Below are 26,504 nucleotides of genomic sequence, written 5' to 3' on the forward strand. Positions count from 1 at the left end.
TTTACACTAAGTTACAAGATGCAATTACAAATGTAAACTTAAGCAGAATTTAAGTATCATGTATCTTGTTCTTGCTAAATATTTAATGCCAGATACATAGTAGGCACTCATTAATTATTTGCAGCTTCAGTGATGGAATGAATGGAGAATTGAACAGAAAAGTGTTTTAAGGAAAAAAAAAAAATCAATGCAAACTGTGCCTTGAACATATCAGAAATCTTATTGTCTTATTGTTTCAGGCTACAGTGAGCTTTCTTCAGATGCAAATCACATTGTTTTTGTTTCCTACATTTTTGTTGTTTTCTGTTCCCTAGCTCATCCCATTATGGTCTCCTGCTTCAAATTATATCACACAAATCTCTAGATCAACTGTCTTTTGTGTTCCCAAGATTCCAAGCTAACACAAGCATCTCTGAAGGCTCGTTTGTTATTAAACTCTAAATATATATATACATATGTAGAATGACAGAATAAAAGGGAAGGAGAAAGAATGAGAGAATGGCAAGAGGGGAGAAGGAGAGAGGAGGGGAACGGGAGGGAAGGGAAGGGAAGGTGGAGGGAGGTGAAAAATACTACTTTATTATTTTTTTGTCTTAGGTAGAAAAATGCCTGCAAAGTATTTTATTGCTTTTTCGATAAAATTTCTCAGGGAAAAAAAATCCTGAATTGCTTAATAAATAGGGCCTTTTCCTTGAACACAGGAGTGATATAAATTAGAGCAATGTAATTTCAGAGAGTAATTTGGAGCCTGGGAACTTCAACATTTCAGTTTTAAATTATATTCACACAAAAATGGAAATGATGAAAACATGCCAATTATATCATTAAATGTTAACTAATTTTACTGATTCAAAGTCAAGATTCTTGTCTTATTCTTGGAACAGTTAATGGAACCTGGATCCAAACAATCTTTGGGTAATGGGCATTATATAATGGATTTCGTCACTTCTTACCATAGACTAAAGAAACCCTATTGAATTGCAATGATTTACATAGAAATTAATTTAAGCAATAAAAGAGAAAGAACATTCATATATGAACTATTCCAGGCAAATATGCCATTATCTCCTTACTGACTGAATGCATTAAGCATACATTCTTTTAGCCTTGTAACACTTAAGTCCCAATTAAAAGCATTATCACCTTATATAAGAAATGAAAGAAAATTTAAATGTTTAGGTTTAAAATGAACATGGAAACTAGCACAAAACTTGGCATATATTAAGCACTCATCAAACATCTAAAAAATAAATAGATTATCGAAATCTACTACATTTCCACACCAAAATATTACCTATACTCTATAATAAACTTTTGAAATGTTCCTTTTTAAAGACTTTTATTTTTGGACAGAAACAAAATCAAAGACAACATGGCTACTCACTCCACAAATTATCCTTACATTTACTGGACCAACCCATCACACCTTGTTGGTTAGGATTAGGTTGCCAACTACCTTGTTTCCCTGAAAATAAGACCTAGCTGGACAATCAGCTCTAATGCATCTTTTGGAGCAAAAATTAATATAAGACCCGGTATTATATTATTATATTATATTATATTATATTATATTATATTATATTATATTATACCCAGTCTTATATTATAGTAAAATAAGACCGGTATTATATTAATTTTTTGCTCCAAAAGACGCGTCAGAGCTGATTGTCTGACTAGGTCTTACTTTCGGGGAAAAATGTTAAGAGTATTTCATATTGCCCCCAAAAATAACACTGTCAGCAAGACTTGTGAGATCTTTTTTGACACTCTGCTTTTAATCTTCAGTACACAAATGAATAATTGAATACACCCATCATTGCTGTGCTTTGTTTCTGTTTCAGTTTTGGAATTTAGATCAGTACTTATCTTAGGGGTTGCCAATCTGTTTTTAGCATCAGCAGATATGCCTAGTTTAGCTCAATGGTTAAATAATTGATAAATATTTAGAAAATAAAATCTTGAAACACTATATACTAATTATAATTTAATTCACATTCACACATGAATTTTGAGACATGTCAGCAATGGAATTAAAATAGCAGTTGGTTCTTACTCCTCTTTTGGTAATAGATTTTCTTAACGAAAATCATAAAATGAGTATATAATTATATACTTAAAATATATATATAATCATAAAATGAGTATATAATTATATACAAAAGTTAGAATTAAAAAATGTTTCTTTTAGAACTTAGTAATTTAATTTTTTTATTGAATGAATCACTCAACTTTGATAACTGTGTTGAAACACAGTTCAAAACAACTGGAATCCTTGTTTGTCACATGTGTCTTAGTAATACAATAACAAATGCTGCCACATTCCTTATATTGTATACATTTAGTAGTATCCTCATTATTCAGTTTTGCTAAGTTTCAATAATTCAGATTACAGGATATTTCTCAGACACTATTATATGTGAGATACTGTGCTGGTTGCTACAGCACTGAAGATAAGCAAGAAAGGTGCAGATAGTATTCTAATGCAACATATAACTTTGCTAAGTGGAGATGGATAAAATAAATTAACAAAAAGTTAAATTCCTAACAGAAAAGAGTCATAAATCAAGACTGTAACATATTATGAGACACTATTTACACATATTCTTCAACCCTTCTAAGTCCTTGGGGTTTTGCCATAGAGTATATAATTATTGTTGTTGTCTTATAAAAAATGCTTTGTTCATATGAACAGGGCCATCTTCTCCTTTTATTTTAACTACTTGGTTTTTAACTTATTTTAACTTAACTATTTGGTTTGAATCTGGGTTATTCAACTAGTGAGAAATTAAGTTCTTTATGAAATTTCATCATAGAACTATAGAAGTCTGCAAATTTTACTTTTTTAAAAGCATGGCTTTTTTTTTTTTTTTTTGCATTAACATGTCCGACTTTTTTTTTTTTTTAATTTTCATTTGAGCAGTTTTCCCACTTATCCAAATGAGAGGGGCTGAAACTGACCTTTATGAAATAAAATGTTTTTTTGTTTCTGGTTATTTATTTATTTACTTATTGCTTAATATTTTTATTGTGTTTTTCAAGACAAAGACTCTTTTGGGTTGATACTTTGATTCAGCTTTAAATAATTTTAATATTTGATTTATGGAACAGCACAATATCAGGTAGCAGCTTATTCCATTGGAAATATTAGATTGAGGAGTCCATCATAGGGCAATTAAGTTCTGCCTTTTTCTGATTACTATTTATATTTGTTTCTGTTATTTCCCTCTAATATCATTCTCTGACCATGACTAGCATTCTCCTATTCTCTGCTCCCCCTTTCTTTATGCCTGTGCATGCCATATATTTCATTGTCTAGGACAGGTTTTCTGGAATCCTTATCTTTATGGATCCTCCTCTCCACTTCCTCTATAGCTGCCATTTCCTTTCTTTTTCCATACTTCTCCTATCTGATATATTTATTTTTATATTCATTGGACGTTTATTACAGAAGCAACTATATGAAAGTTTATTTTTAGAATAATAACTTACATTTTCTTGCTCTTCATCAAATACTTGACTATCTACCACGTAGGCAGGAAATGTAAATTCTTTATACAAGTACGTAGCACATTTTTTATTTCAGTTCTTTGCATATCAAGGATGATGAACAGTGATGGAAACAATGACACAATGTAAGAGACAGGACTTACCTGAGGTCTTGGAAAGGTTCTGCTCTGATGTGAGGTGTTTCAACAGAGTGTCCGAATACTGCTCCTTCAGTGCCTGGGGGTAACGTGAAGGCGGTAGTTAGTTTAAGCAAGTGGACACGTGCACTGGGTTTCATTTCTATTTCTATGGATCAAATATACTTCCAAAAATGGTACAACTGAAAATAGAAGTACAGAAAATAGAAGAAAAATTGGAAAAGCGTTCAAGGTAGGGAAGGGCCAAGGTGGATAAATCCAAAGGTCACTACTTTTAAAATGATTTTATTTATAAAAGTTTAGATTGAGTTAGAACAAAAACCCATCTCCTTCCCCTTTTGGATTTCCCTGCTAACTGAATTTGAGGGAAGGATAGGTCACAATACTAAGTTCTGTCCTTCTGGCAAACAGCAGAGCTTGAATGAAAATGTGGAGAGTGAGCTCCAATGTAGTATATTATTAGATATTTAAAGGCATAGGTCTTATTAGGCATTTAGCATTTCTCCCACATACAGCTCCCACCTTTGATACGACTGATCGTTGAATGGCAGAGAACTGATCACCTTACTTACTGATCACTAGAACTAAGGCTATATCTAAAACCATGACCTACTTGAATTCATTCTATTAGAGTTGACTTCATATAGTTATCTGAAGAGGTCCTGTATGCTAACACTTTCTTCAGGCAATTGAATGATACTCTAGCTAAGCTTTCCTTTATGGACTCCATCTGATTTTTTATGTTCCCACAGTTTTTCCATAATTTAGCTGAGCAAAACAGAATATTTTCCTTTTCAAAAATCAAATGCAAAACACATTTTTAAAATAAGATGAAGAAAAAATCTCTTTTTTCCTTTTGTAATTTCACATAAATGTTTTAGATCATTTCTTCAGTTATAAACGTAATTTTATTTTGGTTTAATCTTTTTCAAATATATTGGTATAAAAAATGTTGTGCCTCCTCCATCAATGGCCTCCACACTAGCTTAATAGCACAATGCAATTGAAAAATACAAATTTTAAAACTACCAAATGAAGCTGCTTCTGCTTATTGTGAAGACCATTATAAATATATTGATTTAATAAGCAATGAAGAAATTGCCACTAGGAAATAAGAGCTAACACTTACATTTCTTGAAAATAAGTTATTATCTAAGGAAATAAACTAAAATCAGCAGGAGACTCCTCTACATAAAACAGCAATGCAGACCTTGATCTTGAATCATAGCAAAAGAGATTTGCTAAACATTGTAACATGGGTTCATCTACATTATGGTTCTAGGGGTAAATTTATAAGATTCTGCTGCAGTAGATTCCTAAGAGTAGAGATTTCAGTTTATAACCTTCAAGCTATTGTAATTTGTTGACCTCGTACTAGATTTTAGTAGCTTTTTTTCCCCCCATAAGAGGATCTGTAGGGCATATGTCCTTGCTGCTCTTCCCCCTTCTGCTCAGGTTCCCTGGCTCCTTATGAAAATTACTGGTATAGCATTTATCTTGCTGCCTTGCAATATGCTTTAAATTCATGCGTAGTAACTTATAAGTGTCTTGAACTCAAGGATTTTGTCATAATCAATATTGTACACTTAGTACTGCTCTTGGATTCTGATATATAGTTGAGGATCAGTAAGTTAAAAACAGAATGAGAATGAAATAATTAATAAGAGCATGAATAAATGAAAAATCATTCTATTTTATAATTTATATGTAATTTATATGTTAAGTTTCTCTTTCCTAGTATATTTCTTTACTACTTAAACACAAATCAGCTTCTTAATATCCTGAGTTGATGATCTGAATGTACGGAAACTGTTATTAGCTTAGCCAATGTTAATTTTTTCTAGTAAAATAGGTAAACAACATTGTTAAATTGTTATTTCTGGTGGAAACTGAAAAACATCATGCTATTATTCATTTGAGACTGGAGAATAAGCTGCCAAGATTTCTGAAATTATTAAAATCTGCTTTTAGTTTTTACTCAGCATTTTTCATAATTATAAAATGATCTCAAGGCATTTACTCTCAGATGCCAAATCATGCCCTCTCTTCCACTTCTGAAGGTTTCAGAGGGTAAAAAAAAAAAAATGGAAAAGATACTTGGTGATCAGATGGAAAATGCATTGGAGTAAATATATTTCCTTTAAGATGATGTATATTTCAAAAATAAATGACTTGTATAAGAACTAGACTTAAATGTATCAATACTGGAAATGATGCAATGTCCCTTTTGGCTCATACATATATTTTAATGTTTAAAGGAGCTTATATTTTATTAAGATTTATTGGGGGGAAGCTTTTCATGTGTTAATTCTTTTCATGTCTTTTACAAAGCAAATATATGTGAAAATAAATCATTTTCAAATAGAAGAAATATGTGGCTTGATAGAACTATTAATACACCTAGGAAAGATATATAAATTACCCCTTTTCCAAATCCCACCTACAAGAAAAAAATATGATAGTTTAGCAGAGCTTTCTTCATTTACTCTGAGGATATATATTTTCAGGAAATAATAAGTAAATTCAAGGTTTATAATTACTAAGGTTGTCATTTTCCCTATGACTTTAATAACCACTAAAGGAATGAGAAGCAGTATACAACCTGAGGCCTTTAGTAAATCCTAAATGAAAAAGTACCACCAAGAACATATTTTAGGCAAACATAATCATAAGATTCTATTCTGACAGATTTGTTAAAAGGCAGTTATGTTTGAATTGATTACTCCTGTGAATTTTATGTTATCACTTGCCTTGTAATTCATTGTGTGACAATAGAGAAACAAAGAGAGCTCCATTTATTGGTGTTTGTTTTCAACCCACAAGAGGATTGGTATTGTTACTTTTAATTAATTGAAAGAAATGGCTGGTTTCCCCAGGACTAACCTCTGTTTTCCTCTACAATGAAGTTTCTTCACCAAGAATGCTCAGGACTTTCCCAGCTGTGACTGCCCCAAATGCATTTACATTATTTATAGAGCAATTCGAAACAGAGTAAGCCATTAAAACTTTATGCAAATCATAACTGGTCTAAGCATCCACAGTTTCCAGGCAAGTTCAGGTATCTTCAAAACTCTTTTGCTATTATGTCACCCTGTATTTTCTGTGTGTGGTCTGTTTCTGTGCCACACTAACTATCTTTAAAGATATAGGTCCTCTGAGCTACAAAAATAATGCTTTAGAGTTTACATTAACCCTTGGTATAAGTGCGTCTGTGCTGGTAAACCACGGGTAATATACAACAGAATAATCAAGGTTTGTACTTTATATTTCTGGACTCTCTTGATATACTCAGCAAAGATGTCACCACAGACTGGTTAAGCAAACATGCTGTATTTTCAATATAAATTGCTCATATATTTTCCTAGAAAGCATAAATTGTGAGACAAATGAATCTCTCTCTCTCTCTCTCTCTCTCTCTCTCTGAATATAGATGATAGTATCTCACTGGTGAGTACCAGATTCTCATGTTTTTGTTAATGAGTACTGACAATATTCCTCAAATAAAATGTCAATCTAACTAAAACTTACATAAAGATTTGGAAAAGAGGAAAGATGATGCCCTAACATATCAAGGATATTTTCAACACAAAATCAGACAAGGGCTATACAAGACAGGAATTTAAAGGCTCACATTTATTCATGGGTATAGATACTAAAATCCTAAAGAAAATATTGTCATGACACAACTAACAATAATTTAAGACATATCAGGATCATTTGTTTAGGATTTATCATAGGAATGTAAATTTGGTTTAACAGCAGACATTTAATTAATAAATTCTCCATATTAATGTATGAATGGAGAACATTATATATAATCATATCAAAAGGTGTAGACAAATCATTCCAGAAGTTCAAGAGTCCTTCATGATTAATAAAAGCAACAATAATTATCACCTTTTACAAAATAGGAATGAGAGTGAATTTCTTCCCACTGATACAGGTCATCTTCAACAAAACCTACAGCATCCTCAAACTTATTGGTGCCGTGCTAAAACATTTCACTTAGGAAAAGCAACAGTACAAAAGAGCTATGTGGTTTACTAGAATCACTAGTGATTTTGGCTAGAATCACTACTCCAGTTCTGTACTATAGTTCTTGTCTTACTACATGGTGGTAAGGGAAGGAAAAATGCAATAAATGAAAAGCATATTCTATGGGGAAGAAATAATAAAATTCTCATGCTTTTCATATATTTGATTTTCTTCATAGAAAATCTAAATGAATTTACAGATAATAAAATTGATAAGGTAATTACTTTGACTTAAAATTTAATAAAAGTTCTGTGAAATCTTTACACATTGAATTATTAAATTTAAACAAAAGACATTAAAGCAATTTTAAATAGAAGGGGAGTATAATGTAATTATCAATAATATCTTAACCTAAAGTTGTTAATTTACCAAAAACCTTGAATAGATTAATGTAATCTAACATGATCAATAATATTTTCATGTAAACTGATAAGCTGATTCTAAATTGATATGGAAGAGTACTGGGCCAAGAATAATAAGGCGATTCTGAATTTTCCCCCAAAATCCATGTGACAGATTTTCCCTACCAGATAACAAAACTTATTATAAAATTCTAGTTACTTACTCAGTGTGGTTGTGAAATAGAGATAGTGAAATAGACCAATGGAGTAAAAGAAGGCCCCAGAACCAGACCAATAGACTTACATTTATATGCAACCTAGATTTATGACAGTCACTATTGAATATAAGTGGCAAACAAGTAACTATTCAATAAATAATGGGAAAAATCAAATTGTATTTGTCACCATAAGCAAAAAATCAATTTCAGCTGGATTAAAAATGTGATGGGTAATATTATAAAATGTGTAGAATACAATATAGGAGAACATTTTTTTTTTTGACTTTAGATTATAGCAGTATTTCTCATATAGTAAAGAAAAAAGTGATAAGTCAAATATTCAGAAATCAAGAATTTTTGCTCGACAGAGGATGACACAAACTAAAAGACAAAACCTTGACCTAGAAGAATATATTTGCAACATATATAATTCACAAGACTGATTTCCAAATATACAAAGGACTCTTAAAAATAATGAGATAAAGATAAATGAAACAAACAAAAAAATGATTAAGAACTTTGAGACACCTCACAAAAGAACCATAAATAGGAAATAACTATCTAAAAAAAAATAAATAACTCAATTTATTAATAATCAAAATAAATTAAAACTGCAGTATGGTACCAAGTTAAACCCTCTGGCTTTGCAGAAACTTTAAAGTCAAAAACATATTTTTTTGTAATTTAAGGATAACGCCTTAAGGAATTTAAGCATAAAGTCTTAAGGATAAGGAATTTAAGGATAAAGTCTTAAGGAATTTAAGGAATTTAGGGATAAAGTTTTAAGACAAAAAATACACAAAGCTTTAAGAAAAAAATTGATAAATTTGACTGTTAGCATAAATTTTTTCTCAATAAAACACAACATAAGCAAAGTTAAAAAAGATGTACAACTAGTTTACAGCAAATATAATAGACAAATATCATTGATACAATATAAGGACCTCTACAAATCAGTAAGAAAACCACAAATAACTCATTAAAAAAAAGGACAAAAAATGTGAATGGGTAATTCACAGAAAAAGAATAGTCAATACAATAAAAAAAAAATGCTCCCTATCACTACAAATCAAGGCAATTAATTAAATGAAAACAACAACAATAAAAAAAGGTTTAATTTTATTTGAATCTTTTCTAGTGACCAGGATTATGAAGGTCAATCTGTCATGCTGGTTTGTATTGTTCATGGCTGAGATCAAGTGCTATTCACTATTTTCCACTTTAGGTTCATAGCAAATGGATGCCATGATGTTGGCGTTTGGAAAGCTACTACTTTAAAATATTGTAAAACTCATAAAAGGAGCATTTTTCACTGACTGAACAACAAAAATAATTTTTTTGAAGTAGCCAACTGTTTGTTTTAGATAGTTGTTTTAAAATGACATGTCCTACCAAATTTCCATGCTTGTTTTAAATTATAAATTTTTTTGTTACTGTTATTTTATTTTATTAGTTTTTTTTACTGTTATTAAAGTGACTAAAATCCTGCATAAAATAAGAAAATATGCTCAAATTTAGATAGTTTAAAGTATTCTATTTAGTTAAATTATTGGGTGGCAATATTTACTTTGTCAGTTCACTACACAAAGTATCAGCAATTAAGTCATTTTTCTGTTAAAGTAGCATTAGAGAGAACACACATAAAATAGAAAACGAGTCCCAGGTTATTTGTTGTCTTACTAGCCATAGGATATTGGATAAGTCATTTAATTACTTGAAATCCTAATTTTCTTATATGTGGAATTAAAACCTACGTGTTTCTCTCTTCCTCATATAACTGTGTAAGATAAAAAAAAATAGATTATGGGTCCTATCTATATCATCCATAGCTATAGATATATAATACATTATTGTGTACTTCACGATTGCTTAGCATTATGGGTATGTATAAAGTCACTTTAAGAGACTCAGTGATCTGTGGTCGTTCCGGGGTATGGAAATTTTCATTTCTTTCTAGTGATTAGGAAAAACAATGAATATCTTCTGTAGTCCATATGCTTTGAACAAACAATTCCATTTCAAGGAATTTATCCTAAAGAGATAGTTATTTAGGTGCACAAAGATGTACCTACAAGGAAGTTGATGACAATCCTATTCAGGTTTATTAGCTATAACCCAAATGTCCCACAATAGACAATTAAGTAATAAACAGCAATTTTCATGTCTGAAATATTTCTAATTGACCTAAGTTTTCTTAGACTTGATATATCTTAGACTTCTGTTCAAAGTACCACTTAGTATTTTAAGCAAATCTGTATACTGTAATTCAAATATGGATATTTCACACCAAAAATGACAACATAAGATATTTTATAATTGCTGCCATTGACAGTAAATGTTTCCAGTCCATATATATATATATATATATATATATATATATATATATATATATATAGTTGCAATATAATATATATAGTGACTCAACAAAATGCAATATTTAGCCATTTAAAATATTACAGAACACTACAGATTGTCATGAATTAAATATTAATATTAGGTATCCATAAGATATGCATAAATATCTATGTTCTTAAAGAGTCTCATCAAATCTTCAGTGGTCAAAATTCCACGTGGCAGCCTTCTTTTTAAGTTGTATTCACCTTCACTTTCTCTTCCTTGATTTTAGGCCCTTTTCTTTCTCCTTCACTTCCATTAGAAATTCAAACTTATTGCTTAATATGCAGAAACATTCAGGAAACATTATCTCATCTTAATGTTTTCTACTTTAATACATAGAAGAGCTTTTAAAGGTATTTTTGCTAAAAAGTGAGCCAGCTACCTCAACAAAATGTACCCAATTATTTTTAAAAGGTAGCAATATCTCAATGAGATGTCTTCTTGAATAAATGTATTTTATGTCCTTTAGAGATAAAATGACTTTTAAAGTTAATATTATCTAAAGGTAAACCTATATAATTCTTCCCATAAGCATTATGCTCCTAGAAAGGAGCTGAGGAATGTTAAGGGCCTCTAGAATCTGGAAAAGGCAAGCAAATGTCTTGAGAGGTTATGAGATTTCTGGCACCAAGTGTTGAAAGGGAGAATGAGTGACCACATTACAAAGATAAAATAGAGACGATTCAAACTTGGTTGGACAGTAGAATCACTAAAATGTAAGATAATTTTAAAGCTGAGATTCCTTGATATTTATTTTGTCTGTTATGAAATAAAGGAGTGAGGAATAAATAGACTGGCTGCTGAAAGGTTATTCTGATCCTTTTTTTTAATAGACTGAAACAGGCAGGATAATAGTTAATAATTACAGTTAATAGTTAATAATTACAACTAATACTTCACTTGATTTTTCAGTCATAAAGTTAAAAGAGGCCATTCAATGAAACAAGTTATTTACCAATTTTGTATGGGTTTTGTATTTGTATGTGGGAAAAAAGAGTGATGTTAAAAGGCTTGTAGGGTAAACAAGAAACGGGTTGTATAAATGAGTATTATAATTGATATAGAGAGATAGGCAACACTTATATTGTAAATATGAATTATCCTTAAACATCTTCCTTCCCAGTTTTCTATGCATATCACGTAAGATTAATAGTTCATTCCAGACCATGATCAAACTCTACATATTTTATTTTCTGAATGAAATGGAACATTTCCTTGGCTCACATCTGATTTCAGCCATACATGTGGACAGTTCCAGGGCACCTCAGACTCACAGTCACTGCATACCACGTCAACCATGTGCCGAGCTTCCCTCTGCTTTTCAGAGCCCCAGGAAGCATTCTCAGCTCAAGCAGCACCCAAGGGTCACCCCCAAAATACTTCGCCAGGGAGTTCACACTCCTGAGACAACCTTCAACCAGTGGCGCAAAGAGCTGCTGAATAAATTCACCAGCCTCATGCTTTCAGTTGAACAATTAGGAGAAGCATTTTGGAAAGCTTTCTTTTTTTTTTATGGGGGGGGTGGGGTTGGTCACATTTTGAAGAGAAAAACACTCTGCACCAATCTCAAGTTATTTGTGTAGTGTCCGCCCACACATAATCGATCCTAAGATTAACCTCTGGAAGAAATCAGAAACTAACAGAGCATGAAATTGTTAACACTTGTCCTCCTCTTCTTCCTCCTCCTGCTCCTCTCAGAGATAATGATGATCATGGCTGACACTGAATGAACACTTAAATTCCTTCAGTCATGTGTTAAGAACTGAAAAATAATATAATTCTCATAATAAAACTTTGTGAGAAATTATATATATATATATATGTATATGTGTGTGTATATACATATATATGTATATATATACAGATTTATAAATATTTATACATATATACATATAAAATGTATGTACCGGGGGTGCCAACAAAATGTATACAAGTGGACACTTTGGTTAACATTGTTAGTTGACTGTGATCAAGCAGTAGTTCGCCATGATCAGAAGTGTCTGGACGCTGATGGTAACCACTTTGAGCACCACTTGCAATTGCAGAAGTCAAACGTGACTTGTATTCATCTTTTGTTATTGGTATATATTGAGCATTACAATTTTAATACAGTTTCCCTTCTTAAAATGTATATACATTTTTTTGGCTCCGTGTGTGTGTGTGTGTGTGTGTACACAAAATGGGTATACACATATATACCCATTTTAAAGTTGAGCAAATGAAGGCACAGAGGGGACAAATAACTCGTCCGAAAGTATACAGCATTTAGATGAACCAGGGATAGAAAAAGTATAATCTAATTATGGCCTGAGTACAAATATGCTCATTCCTAGTACAGTTCTTTTTTTTTCACTATCAATACTGACTTCAATAAAGATGGAAACCCATAACCATTGTTCCTATCTTCCAGGAACTCTCAATTTAGTAAGTAAAAATATTGTTTGATTAAACAGATCAATTAGTTATCAGTTAGTGTGGGGGCGGAATAATCCTCTCCTCCTCCCTGCCCCCCCCAAAAAAAAAAAAAATCCACATCCTAATCCCTGAAATCTCTGAATATTTTAACTTAAAAACAAAGGAGAATTTAGATGACAAATGGAGTTTAGATCGTTACATTGATTACTTTAATATGGGGAAACTGTCCTGGATTATCCAGGAGGGTCCAAAATAATCACAATGATTATTACAAATGAAAGAGGGAGGCAGAAGAGGGAGAATCAGAGACATGGCAGCTCAGGAGAGACTTGGCCTGCTGTTGCTGGCTTTGAAGATGAAGGAAGGGGACAGGAGCTGAGGAACACGAAGGGCCTCTAGAATCTGGAAGAGACAAGACAATGGATTTTCCCAGAAAAGAGCCTAACAGACACCTTGATTGCAGCCCAATGAAAACCTTTTCAGACGTCCCACCTCTAGAACTGTAGTTAATAATTTTTCCTTGTCTTAAGCCACTAAGTTTGTGGTAATTATTATAGTAGCAACAGAAAATTAATACAACTAGTTAGTAACAGGAAAATGTAGACAAATCTGTATCTTTTTCCTTTCTTCTTCCCTCTCTCCCTTCTTCCCTCCTCACTTTTATAGTGAAATAAAGATTGCCTTGCTTATCATTTGTAAGAACATGGACATTTTATTCCCTTATGCAAAGCACACTCAAAGAAAACTCCACAGGTGAAATCAGAAATAAAATTTATTTTGACATACTCTAGCAAGTTCCTTTTAAAGACAAAGGTCAGACTGATGAATCAATATGCAGTGGACTTAAAACTAAAATTTGTTCTTTCTCACATTTCAATAGGCCTTTTAAATTGAAGACCAAGATTTTATTGTTTTTCCAAAGTGGTTATAACATCAATCATTTATCTCAATCTTTTCCCTTGACATTATTTGGTATATCCTAAACTTTCAATTTACATGGATACATGAAGACAGAGGTTACTCGAGGAGCTCTCTACGATTTAGCTGAGAAAGTCATATAAATGGCATTTAAGTATTCTCATTCCTTTTCACCTCTTTTTCTAGCCTAATAAATCTGCTTGAAATAATGACCTAGCTACTAAATAAATCAGATCTTAGAAGCTCTACTTCTTGTTATGGAAATTCTGATTCAGGATCTGAATGTATTATATACATATACATATATCAGCACAGATAAAATAGAAATAAGAATGGACCACAGTGAGAAGCTACAGATCTTCTTCCTGGCCTGCTACTGACAGCTGGAACTTTCTGCATAACAACCTGAGACTCAGTTTGCAAAATGAAGATAATAATACACATCTTCTTAAGTACTGAGAGGCAAATAAATTAATAAATAACTGTAGTTTGTCAATGGCAAAAGTTATGCCAATATGGTATTAATTCCATTATTTTGATGATGATGCTTTATATTTTCCTTCTAAAATTTAATGTATAATATAGTTTCTATATTTCTTTTTAGTTTTACTTTTCCTTTTTGTAATCTCACATCATTTTTCACTTAAATACTCCTGAAAGACCTACCAAATTGCTTTTATTACATTGGATTTAGTGTTATTCAGTATCACTTAAATGTTCAACATTATCTTGCATAGTTATGTGTGTATGAGTGATAAATTAAAAATAATTAAATTTAGAAGTTCTTTACAGTAAGTGCTACAAAAAGAAGAGTGTCATTTCATTAATACATAATACTAAAGTAATACCTTTATGTCTGTTATAACAATAAAAATTTCTTACATTTATTGACCACTTACTAAGTGTCAGATATCATGCTTAACATGGATCAGCTCATATTAATTCAATGAAAATCCAACAATGTGTTATTATTTATTACCCTTATAATCCTTGATTTATAGATGAAGAACTGGTGACTTTGAAACCTATTAATTAAATTGCCCATGATTACTCTTCCAGGAAAAAACAGAGTTGTAATGCCAGACGCAATGTTTTTAGTCACTACACCTTGAATCCCTCCAGTAATTACTGCCCATCCTGTTCCTCTCCAAACCCTACTTCTCCTTCCCCATCTGACCCTTCAAAACAACTAAATTGGTATGTAATTGACATGTTTATATTCAGTGACAGGTTATCATCCTCCAGAACTTTGTTGAATAAATCTGATAGCTAGTTTTGTATGTGTGTGTGTGTGTGTGTGTGTGTGTGTGTGTTTAATTTTTATTGGGGAATATTGGGGAACAGTGTGTTTCTCCAGGGCCCATCAGCTCCAAGTCGTCCTTCAATCTGGTTGTGGAGGGCACAGCTCAGCTCCAAGTCCATTTGCCGTTTTCAATCTTTAGTTGCAGGGGGCACCGCCCACCATCCCATAGGGGAATTGAACTGGCAACCTTGTTGTTAAGAGCTCGCGCTCTAACCAACTGAGCCATCCAGCTGCCCCTCTGACAGCTCAGCGGCAGCTTGTTGTCTTCAATCTAGTGGTAGAGGGCGCAGCTCACTGACCCATGTGGGAATTGAATGGCTTGCACTCTAACCAACTAAGCCACCCGGCTGCTCCAGATAGTAGTTTTTATGAACCAAAGTTAAATATTTCTCTTAGTTTTTTTTTAATCATTACAGTTACTCAAAAATAATTGCTAAATAGTCATTAATTTTCAAATTGGGGATCAAATCTACAATAATGAAAGAGTATTGGGATATCATTAATTTGTTAGACTTAGAACTTCATTTTGTACAGTTTCTTCTATTTTTTCTGTTATTTTAAAAATGGTTTTAGCTAATGACACTTTTGTTATTTAAATAATGCCACTTTTCATCATGACCTTTAGAAGGTACAACTATTTATATTACTTTGAAATAATAATTCATACTTTTTCTTGTCTGAATTTTTATTTAATTAAAGAGCAATATATATAATTATAGATTTCTTATGTTCTGTGGAATGTTCATAACTTTTGAGAGTTTTCAATATGCCTATCCAATCAGAAAACACATATAAGTAATGTTAAATATTATTTACGAGAAAACAACATATATAATCTTTAATCTTGGAAGAGACTGGCCAGAACCTTATAGAATCTGAGCATCTTATTTTTTTTTACCAAAATATTTGTTTGAGAAACAGCTCTTTTCTTCACTGCACTGTTCTTATTCAAATAGTACTGGAATTTATAGCCACTATATAATAAGACAAGAAAAAGAAATAAAATGAATAAAAATTAAAAAGGGAGAAATAATTTATTTCTATTTGTGTATGACATAATTATCTATACAGACAGTTTCCCAAATCTGCAAAGTTTTCTACAACTACTGAGCTCAGTAAAGTCATATGATACAAGGGTGTAAGATTGATACATGAAAAAAAAATCAATCAAATGTTATATATTAACAATGAATATAAAGAACCAAAAATTAAAGACACTATATCAATCATAACTACTTTAAATAAAATTAAAAAGTTAACATGTACAGAACATGTATGTTAAAATTGACAAAATTTTCATGAAAAGACATCACTGAACCCTAAATAAATGGAGAGACATAACATTTTTATTACTGGAAGACTCTATATAGTAAAGATGTCAATTCTCTAAAATTTATACGTCGGTTTAATGCAATTCTTATCAAAATCTAAGCAAGCTTTTTTTTAGACATAGAAATACATGTTCTGAAATTTATATGTAAAGGCAAAGGCTTTAGAAGAAAACAAACTAAAACAAAACAAAACAAACAAATAAAAAAAATCTTGAAAATGAAGAATAAGACTGGAGGACATACTTTACCTAATATTAAGGCCTACTTTATAGCTATAGTAATCAAAATACTAATAATCATCCCAATCAGTGTAAGCTAATAGATAATTTATAAATAGAAACAAATATACCTAAGTGATTTTTGACAAAGTGCAACAGGAATTCAATAAAGGAAGGCAATGCTTTGGGCAATTAAATATTCACAACACACACACACACACACACTGACCTAAAATTCACATCTTTTTGATAAAATAATTCAAAATTATTATAGATTTAAATGTAAAACTAAAAAAAAAGAGACAAAAACTTTGTCATATGCGGTTTTGCCAAGTATTCTTAGATTTGTTATCAACAGCACGATGCATAAAACAAAACAAAAAATGAATATTGAAAAACTGATGGTACCTCATCAAAATTTAAAAATTTGTTCCATTAAAGACCCAGTTAGGAGGACAAAAAGACAACCTACAGAGATGGAGGAAATATTTGCAAACCATATAGCCAACATAGAACCAGTATCAGGGATATATAAAGAAGTCTCAAAACAACAGTAAAACTTGTAAACAATCCAATTAGAAAATGAGCAATATGTATAAAATGAGATTATGTATAGACATTTTAGTGAAGTGGATAGATGGATGAAAAATAAACACATGAAAAGATGATGTTCAACATCACTAGATATCAGGGAAATGTAAAATTGATAATATATAAAACATAAAAAGAATCTCCAGGGAATTATGCTGAGTTAAAAAATAATCCCAGAAGGTCACTACTGAATTGTTTTATATATATATGTATATGTATATGTGTGTGTGTGTGTGTGTGTGTGTGTGTGTGTGTGTATATATACATATATACATATATATATATATATATATATATATATATATATATATATATATGTATATATACGACATTTTTAACATGCCAGGGGTTAAAGTGAATGTGAATGTGATTTCAAAAGGGAACAAGAGAGCCGTGTGGTTGATGGAACTATTGTGTACCTTGACTATGTCAATGTCAGCATCCTGGTTATGACAGATATTATACTATAGTTTGCAAGATGGTACCATTGTGGGAAACTGGGTAAATGTCGCATGGAATCTTTCTGTATTTGCTTAATCCTCCTCATGTAACTCATTTTACCAACCTGATAGACATCCACCCCTCTCTGATGCCTTCCTCAGTTGAGCCCTTGCCTGTGACATGCCTCCTTCCCAAGCTCAGATGCCACAGGCCTATCTTTTCACCTTCCACAAGCTGGCTCCTGCTTCCCCTGATCTGTTTTTGCTCTAGGCTGCCTGCCTTCCAGGAAGAAAGGGAGGAAGGAGGGAAGGAAGGAAAGAAAGAAGAAAAGAAGGAAGGAAGGAAAGGAGGGCGGGAGGAAGGAAAGAAAGAAAGAAGTATCTATTCATCTGCCCTCAGCCTGTTGGGTTGTCCTTCTGAATGTATAATTATAGGCCTTTGACCCATAAATGGAGATTCAAATCCTCAATGTTGTTATCTACCCTTAATACAATACAATACAATACAATACAATACAATACAATTATTTTTTTTTGACTTTGTTTCACACAGACTTTTTCTCCATAGAGCTCTGAAATATTGTCTCAATCTCCAAATTCACCTCAGTCATTAATCTTCTGGACTTGATGTTTGTTTGCCTTTTCCTTGGTATTTCAATGTCAAAATTCCTCTATTGATTTTGACTTGACTACTTTCATTCAGCTCTAGACATTCTGAATTGCCTAAGGGCGTTTTTCCCACTTTAACTCCCTAGAACTCAGTTCTTGACTTCAAGCATTCAACATTACAAAGGGATGGGAAATTGGGTGAGTTGACTGAGCAAACCAGAGTGTGTATGTTGAAAAGAAATAAGAAAAATGCCATATTAAACTTTTTGAGAATCTGGATACTGGAAATGAGGTTGGATGAAGATGACAGTAGGTAGTGAAGATATTGTCTTCATTTCTTGAATGACATGATAGCAACAGCTTTCAGAAAATAGGCATGTCAGAAATAAATGTGTAGCAGTCTTCTGCAATAGGTAAATTAAGGGAGATTGCTGTAGTTTGAAGAAGAATGCAAATTTAAGGGCCATGTTGAAAGGCTGATATCGTCTAATTTGCAATATATTAAAACTATGCATATTTTCTTTCACTCCCTTTGATGTTACTTATTGGGATTCTATATTATTAAATCACTTCCTGTGGCAAAATTGGTTTAGTTTCTCTCTTAATTCACTCTTCTTTTATTAGCAGAAGTCCCTACCTCAAGTTTTAACAAAGATCATAGCCACCAGTTAGAGCCAGCATTTCTCTGCTACCCTTACAGTTACACATAAGCACATGAATAAATTTTGGCCAGTATTATATATAAGTGATGAGCTGTGATATATGAAAAGTCTTTTTCCTCTGCTTCCTCTTTTTCTCCCTTCTCCCATGATGAAATGCAGAGATAATAATATACGACAACCTCAAGTTCAGAGAGAATGGCAACAACCTGCCCTAAAGGGTTGCAGATTTGCAGGTTTTAAGAAACCTGTATCACTGGATACCTCACAGAGTCTGCCTATGTCTGCACTGCTCTGTGACAGAAAAACAAAATTTATATTTTTTGAGCTACTGTTTTTTGGGAATATTACTAGTATAACGTATCCATTTTCTATTTTTTAATTTTTTACATTTTCTCAGGAATTCTTCTGTATCTCTAAATATCTAGTAAAATGTACGAATTTCCATTTGTAATACTGAATATACAATTTCTACTTCATATATTTTCAACTCTCTTATTTTGTTTCCTTCCTTCATCCATTGTGCAACGTGTTGTTGTTTTTTCCGTTCACAAGTATTGATCTTAAAAAAAAAACAAACACATATAGAGGAGAGTAATGGTATTTAAAAATTACTATATGGTGTTCTTATCAAATACCAAATTTGTGCCAGAATTGTTCCTAAGTATTTTTGTATATATCTTTTATCTTCACCAAAATCCCTCAAAATTTCCTCTAATGCTCCTTTAAATAAGAAAAAAACCGACAACATAGGATTAGAAAGATTCAATAATTTGCACAGTATGGCATGCAGATTAATGATACCCCTACCGAAGATGTTCACTCCCTAAATCTTAGATACTTTGAATTTGTTGCATGACAAATGGATTTTTCAGATGTAATTAGGGTTACTAGTTAATTAACCTTAAAATAGGAAGATTATCCTGAATTATCCAGGTAGCTGGGTAATGTAATAAGTCAATATCATCATACGAGCTATTAAAAGCAGATAACTTTTTTCCAACTGTTGGCAGAAAAGGAAATAAAAGATGCAACAAAAAGGGAAATTGGAGAAATTTGAAGCATGATAGAGAGGTACGCAACCCAGTTTCCTGGAGGCAGGACACTTGGAAAGACAGGACAAGGAAAATGGGAAACCTCTAGGAACAAATATCAGCTCCTGGCTGACAGCCGGCAAGAAAACGAAGTAACTGCAAGCAATTCTAGTAGACCATATTATATAAGTAATGTACTTTTTAAACTTCATGAGGATATACAAGAAATCAGACTATTCATTCACATAATGGCAAGGTAAATGCTGTCTTTGAGATATTTTGTGGATCTAAGGCCCACAGCTATATGAAAAAAAAAATTAATGGAAAATTTTAAAAATACTTCACAGAGATGCTGATTGATTCAACATGGCCAATTTATTTTTGTTTGCTTTTAAAGGGGCTCTCCTCTTTTAAGACTTTTTCTCACTTATTTTATACAATTGTATTTTCAAGTTTTCCTTTAACAAAAGTAGGGAACATTTAAATGAGAATTTGGAAAAATAAGGACTGTCAGTAAGGCTCAGTTCATTATTTATACCCTACAAAACCTGCAATCAGTTTTTACCTGGACATTGTGAGGGAACACAGAGTGGTACTACTTTTTAGTGTCTCTAAGATCTTTATCCTCAGTAAGTTTAAGAAAACAGCTAGAAAACTATTTGAGCAAGTTGAGTGCTTTAACATAAGTCTGTAGACTTGAAATGCCACCCAGAGAAAATTAAGTGATTGCACAACACTTTCATCAGAGTCTGATCTGATCACACATCTTTAAGTGCTATTCAGACTAAGGAGCACCATCCTGTGGGCTGAGTGTTACCGCGTTCCTGGGATTTGGACAGGAGGGAGGAACAATGGTCCTACATAATAGAAAACTTGATTCCAAAGCTGACCCCTTCACAGTGTGCCAATTTAACAGAAAAGAACAAGGATGTAGAACACTAATAAAAGCAAACCAGAAAATATTGATTTCAACCCAGAAACATGGTGTTTAATTTAAAAGACAGCTCTTCAGAAAATCCTTTCTTCTTTTGTCAAACAAGCATTGGAACTTGTCTATCTATCCAATCACCCAGACAAAGAAGTGATACTCTTGGTTTTCAAGCAAACACTAGGGCACAGGTTGGAGGCATGGTTGCGATTCATTATTCTTTCAGATTGCCAGTTTTAATTTCTACTGCCTGGAAAAAAAAAAAATCTTTTCTCCTCATTTATTTAGCTATTTTCTCTCACAGGCAAAAAGAGAGGTCTAAGTCTATCTAATAGCTTTTGATTTAACATGAACATATTCTGTACGTGTAAAGTTTTGCACTTTATAAAGTCAAATGACTTACACACGCACTTTGTTTTTTAAGTTGATACACTACTTGGAATACAAATGAAAGTACAAATTGTAGTTGATTGATTCAGCCTGAAAGTACCAAATTTAAGAGTTTTCTGAGTACAAGGATTTCTATCTTTATTTGTTTACTCAGTCTCTAAAGATAATTGCATTAAGTGATATCATTGACCAATATTAGAGAATACAAAATGAAAATAAAGTTTTCAAATATTCATATATAAGCTAAGGTGTAAAACTCCCATATATTCAGTGATACAGAGAGGGTATGATAATGTCAAATAAGTATATTCAAATTAAAATTTAAGTAAAATATTACTGAGCATTCAGGTAATATCAAGAATAAAAAGTTACAAATTTTAAACATATGATTGCTCATCATGGTGATGGGACAATAAGGGGTGTTGGTGTTCAGGGAACCATTTGAATTTTATTTCTATCCTCCTGAACCCTGGGAGCATTTAAATGTATCAGGTAAATTCCTGCTATTTTCTAGGTAAGATAAATGTATATATCCTGAGCAATACTCGATCAATGAATAATTTTAGTCATAAATGATTTTGCCTGAGGTGTATAGACACGTTACTGTCTAAATAAATCCATCCACTTCTGTCACCGTGAAAGAGAAGCCCATGTACAAAATGCATTGTTTATAAAGTACAAAATCAGAAAGAATCCATTTTAATTCCTATGAAGATTGCTTAAATAGAAAATTTTTGTGTCACAAATTTAAAAATTCTAGAAAAAAAACTTCACACAAATCTCTTGTCACATACAACTTTGAAGTCTTGTCAGCACCATTAACTAATTTATATGAAGCACCCTGGAGTCAGTGGTCCTTTGTAGTGTTATCTGTCAAATAATTCAAGCAAAGCTTTAAGGTATATGTGGGGTTACGAATCAGTCCCTGTTCTCCTAAATTGCATGCTACACTATGCACAATTTTCTCCTCCAAGCATGTGTAATTCTAAGTTACATTTGCCTTTGATATTTTTGTATTTCTTTATTTTGGAAGTATCACAGGAAGGAGTAAAGCAACTATAAAGTTAATATGCAATGTTCTGGTAAAGCGGTAAGGACCTAGCAGGAATTTGAGAGTGTGTGCATATGTATGTATCTTTGCCTCTGGTTCTGTGTATATGGGAAGCAAAAATGTGACTGGATGCATGGGGCAGAGGGATTTTAATCAGCTAAAATACTCCCTAATTTAGCATGTATTTTATTAACAAGATGGAGCCACTGTGTATCTACATCAGGTTAAAGCCAGGGTTATTTGTTACAGGCACCCTCATTCTTTTATCTGAGGTATTATGCTTCAAAAAATATACCAGAATTCTGCAATTATGACCTCAAAATTATATTATTTATTATCTAGGATCTTCTGGAAGCGTGTGATACATAAATCTATGGCACAACTGATTCATTTTCTGATATAATTGGAAAATATAGATCAATCAAGAGTATATGAAGAGTAAACTCAAAGCTACGTATATATGTTGAGATAGAGGAAAAAATGGAAAAAAGAGCCAGAGTGAGACATGTATTTATCCATGTATACATACATACATACCATGCATATGTCAGACACACATACACTCATACAAACACAGAGGGGGAAAGAGTGACAAAAAAAAAAAAAAAAAAAATGAGTAAGTTAGCAGAGATGATGGCTAGAAGGCAGTTAATTGAAAAGAAGAAAAACAGATTTTTCAGGGAGAACTTTCTCCCCTGGCTTAAAAACTCAATTAACAGTCCATGGATAGTAGCCAGGATACCAAGAAAAAGAGGAAAATAAAGTGGAGTATCCATCTACCTCAAATAAGAAAACAAACAAAAACCTAGGTGTCAAACGTTGTGAACACAGTGCTTTACTGCAACTGTTATGTGACAAGTCAAGGTGATATAAATATCAGAGAAAATTAAAAATTCCATGAATCTTAAAAGCTGTGAAGAGCTCTAGAACTTTCCTTCACGTACAAATGCAAAGTACACAATGGGAATACATGACTATTGATAAATAATTTGAGGGTAAATGTGTAATATCCTAAATGCTATCTCAGGATTATGTTGGTATCAAAGTTGATAACTAGTAGGCACTCCAAGGTTCAAATATTGGTAAGTATTGAAATGACGTCTTCCAAATCCTCCTGAGTACACTTCTACCTGGGTCCCCCAATTTCCCACTAACCTGAAACTCAACATTAGCACCAAGGGTCCCTAAAGTCAATGTTCTTTCTGATTTGTCTGCGCTCCATGCCAACCATCATCCTCACGCTTTTTTCTATTTATTTATTTATTTATTTATTTATTTATTTATTTATTTATTTTTGTCCCCTTCCTCCATGTCAGGACTTAGGAAGGTCCATGTAGTCATTTTTTTGCCGCACATGTATGCCTCCTTTCCTGACCTTTCCAAGGAGTTTTAAGAAAAAAGGGAAAAGAGGCAGATGGGCACCCATGGGGAGCACCCCAAACACTGCCTTGATGTTACAAGCTCTGGCTACTCAGCAGAACACTCTCACAGCAGACAGGAGGCCATGAGGATCAGTAGGGAAGCTGTTAGTGGGTTCTGACCCACCCTAAAGATGCCCAATGAGGAGCCCAACTCAACAATCCTTGTTGAATTTCATTGCTATTTGTACATCGGTCTTCCAATCCACTGAGGCACTCATGTCTGGGACATTGACAATATTAATTTTCTTTATTAATAAGAATAAAGAGCTAACCTTTACCATGTTTTTATTATGTGTAGAAAACATTCTAAACAAACACATGCACACACTAGTTTAATTTGGGCACTGAAGTTATTATAATTTCAATCATTTAGGTGAAGGAAAATTGGAGGCATAGAGAGTTTATTTAAAATAATGAATGGTAGAGGCAGAATTCAACCCAAAAGCCACGGAGAGCAGAGATCAATTACCATGCTAACAGCGTACACATGGCCCAGAGGATTTAGTTGGACCTAAATAGATGTGATAGCTATCCCATGAGCTGTTCCCAAACTCAGGTTTGGGAAACACCAAGTCAAATATACTTTAACAGACAAAATTCAATAACATAGGCCTCTGGTTGTTTTTAAAATAGTTTTATCAAAATATGTATTATTATTGTGAATCAAGTAATCCAAAAGCAATTGTGTTAAAATAACCTTCATAAAATTATTCCCCATTCCCAATTCTGTTTTTAACTTTCTGTTTTTTTTATTTTTTTTTATTTTCAATTTCAGTTGGTGATTGACTTTATAGGCCTTACAAGAAATGACTTTTACAATTTTTAATAATATGTGATTAGCACTATTTCTTGATTTATATACTTTTGAGGATAATAATGAGCCCTAAAGAACAAGAATTTAGTTTAGTTATTATATAATCTTTCTCCCTATTTCATTTTAAAGTTGATATTTACATTTTCAGTTTTGTTTTGTATATCTTTTACTTTTAAATAATACTTCTAAATTCTATCACTTTGAGTTGGCTTTACGCACTGTCTGACCTCCAACTTATCTTACACTATTCATACCCCCTTTTCTACTTATTCCCCACCTGAGATGTACAGCTCTACTTTTATATCATTAAACTAATATTTACATTTTCTTCTGAATACACAACCGGTGCCTTCTGTTGGAAGACTATTGCAAAATCAAATGCTGTGATATCATGATGTTATATGAGACTCAATGGTAGACATGTGGATCACACATTTTATAAAGTAGCTTCCTGTTCAGCTGCATATTCTTTCAAGAAGTAAACAATATTCCAAGAACTCAGTCTACAGTACCTGTAACTTTCAGCTTTTCAGCTCCAATGGTGATCTCATCTTCGTCTGCAGAAAACAGCACCCTGCCATCTTCATTCGCTCTCACTTCAAATCTTTTACACTGAGCTTCGACAGCATCTGCTCCTATGGACCCAGGAAAGGTTTAAACAAGAAACTGGTAAGCAGAAAATCATCAACATGTATTTCTTTAAAGAAAGATAAAAGCAACACATATATTATTTAGTTCATTTTTATCTGCAGTATATTTTACACCTGGATTTATATTTTGAATTATTATAGTTTTCACGAGGATGTCTGATTTGGTAGACTATTACTGGGCTAGGATGGTTGGGCACACATCTAATATATAAATGCCTGACATAGTCCTAATGAGGTTTGTGGGTTTAGCTAGTTAAAAAGGATGTATATATACAATGAGAGACGATGCTAGCTTTATTCTAGGTCACAGCCTGAACACTTGACATTATACCTGGCCCCTGCTCAAAAAACACTCACAGACTGAATGACTCATGTTTTCTCTTTGCAAGCAGAAAATAGTGCCCATACTTGCTACATCACAAGGTATTTGAAAAGCATTATTCAGTTGTGAATCTTTAGTTACTCTACATTTCATAGAATCTAATATTGGATTTTGTTCACCCTTTACTATACTGAATGTGAATCCATTTTACAATCTTGCAGATATATACATATATTATACATATAATATATGCATTTATTGTTTTTAGTGCATCCTGATGTATATTCTAATAAATAATTTTCTTGATATATTAAAATATAGTATTAAATAAATGTAATTACATCATAAAATTGGAAATCTATTTCCAATATATTGGAAAATTCTACATATCAACCCATTCACAAATTACAAAGTCATTTCCCATATTTGAAAGACAAAATTAACTTGAGTGTTTAGAAGGCATCAATAAGAAGATCAAACTGGTTAGAATTTGTTATTATTATAACATCAAATTATTTCTTTTCACATATATGGATCAATATCTTCCCCTCCTGTTCATATTTGGAGCATCCCTACTCTGCTATCTACCTCAGAAACTCTTGAAGATACAATCCAGTCCATTCAGGGACGTGTGCATATAACACTTTGTGCATACTTCTGTTCATTTATTTTTGCATATGCTATAGACTAGTGCTTGTGTCTGCCCAAAATTCATATGTTGAAATCCTATCCCGCAATGTGATGGTATTAACAAGTAAGGCCTTTGGGAAGTAAT

General features: G+C 32.4%; 1 protein-coding gene across 2 annotated transcripts in view; it reads right to left on the reverse strand.

Moving 5' to 3' along the window:
• The window catches only part of SGCZ (sarcoglycan zeta), an 802,473-nt gene that overhangs the window by 15,647 nt on the left and 760,322 nt on the right, over positions 1–26,504 (reverse strand). For both annotated transcript variants that reach the window (XM_074329721.1, XM_074329720.1), the window contains 2 exons: positions 25,270–25,392; positions 3,651–3,723 (listed from right to left, as the gene is read on the reverse strand). In XM_074329721.1, coding sequence (XP_074185822.1) covers positions 3,651–3,723; positions 25,270–25,392 — 196 coding nt within the window. The remainder of the gene's footprint in view (positions 1–3,650; positions 3,724–25,269; positions 25,393–26,504) is intronic.

The sequence above is a fragment of the Rhinolophus sinicus genome, linkage group LG04 (assembly GCF_036562045.2).
Source record: "Rhinolophus sinicus isolate RSC01 linkage group LG04, ASM3656204v1, whole genome shotgun sequence".
In the NCBI taxonomy this organism is placed as follows: domain Eukaryota; kingdom Metazoa; phylum Chordata; class Mammalia; order Chiroptera; family Rhinolophidae; genus Rhinolophus; species Rhinolophus sinicus.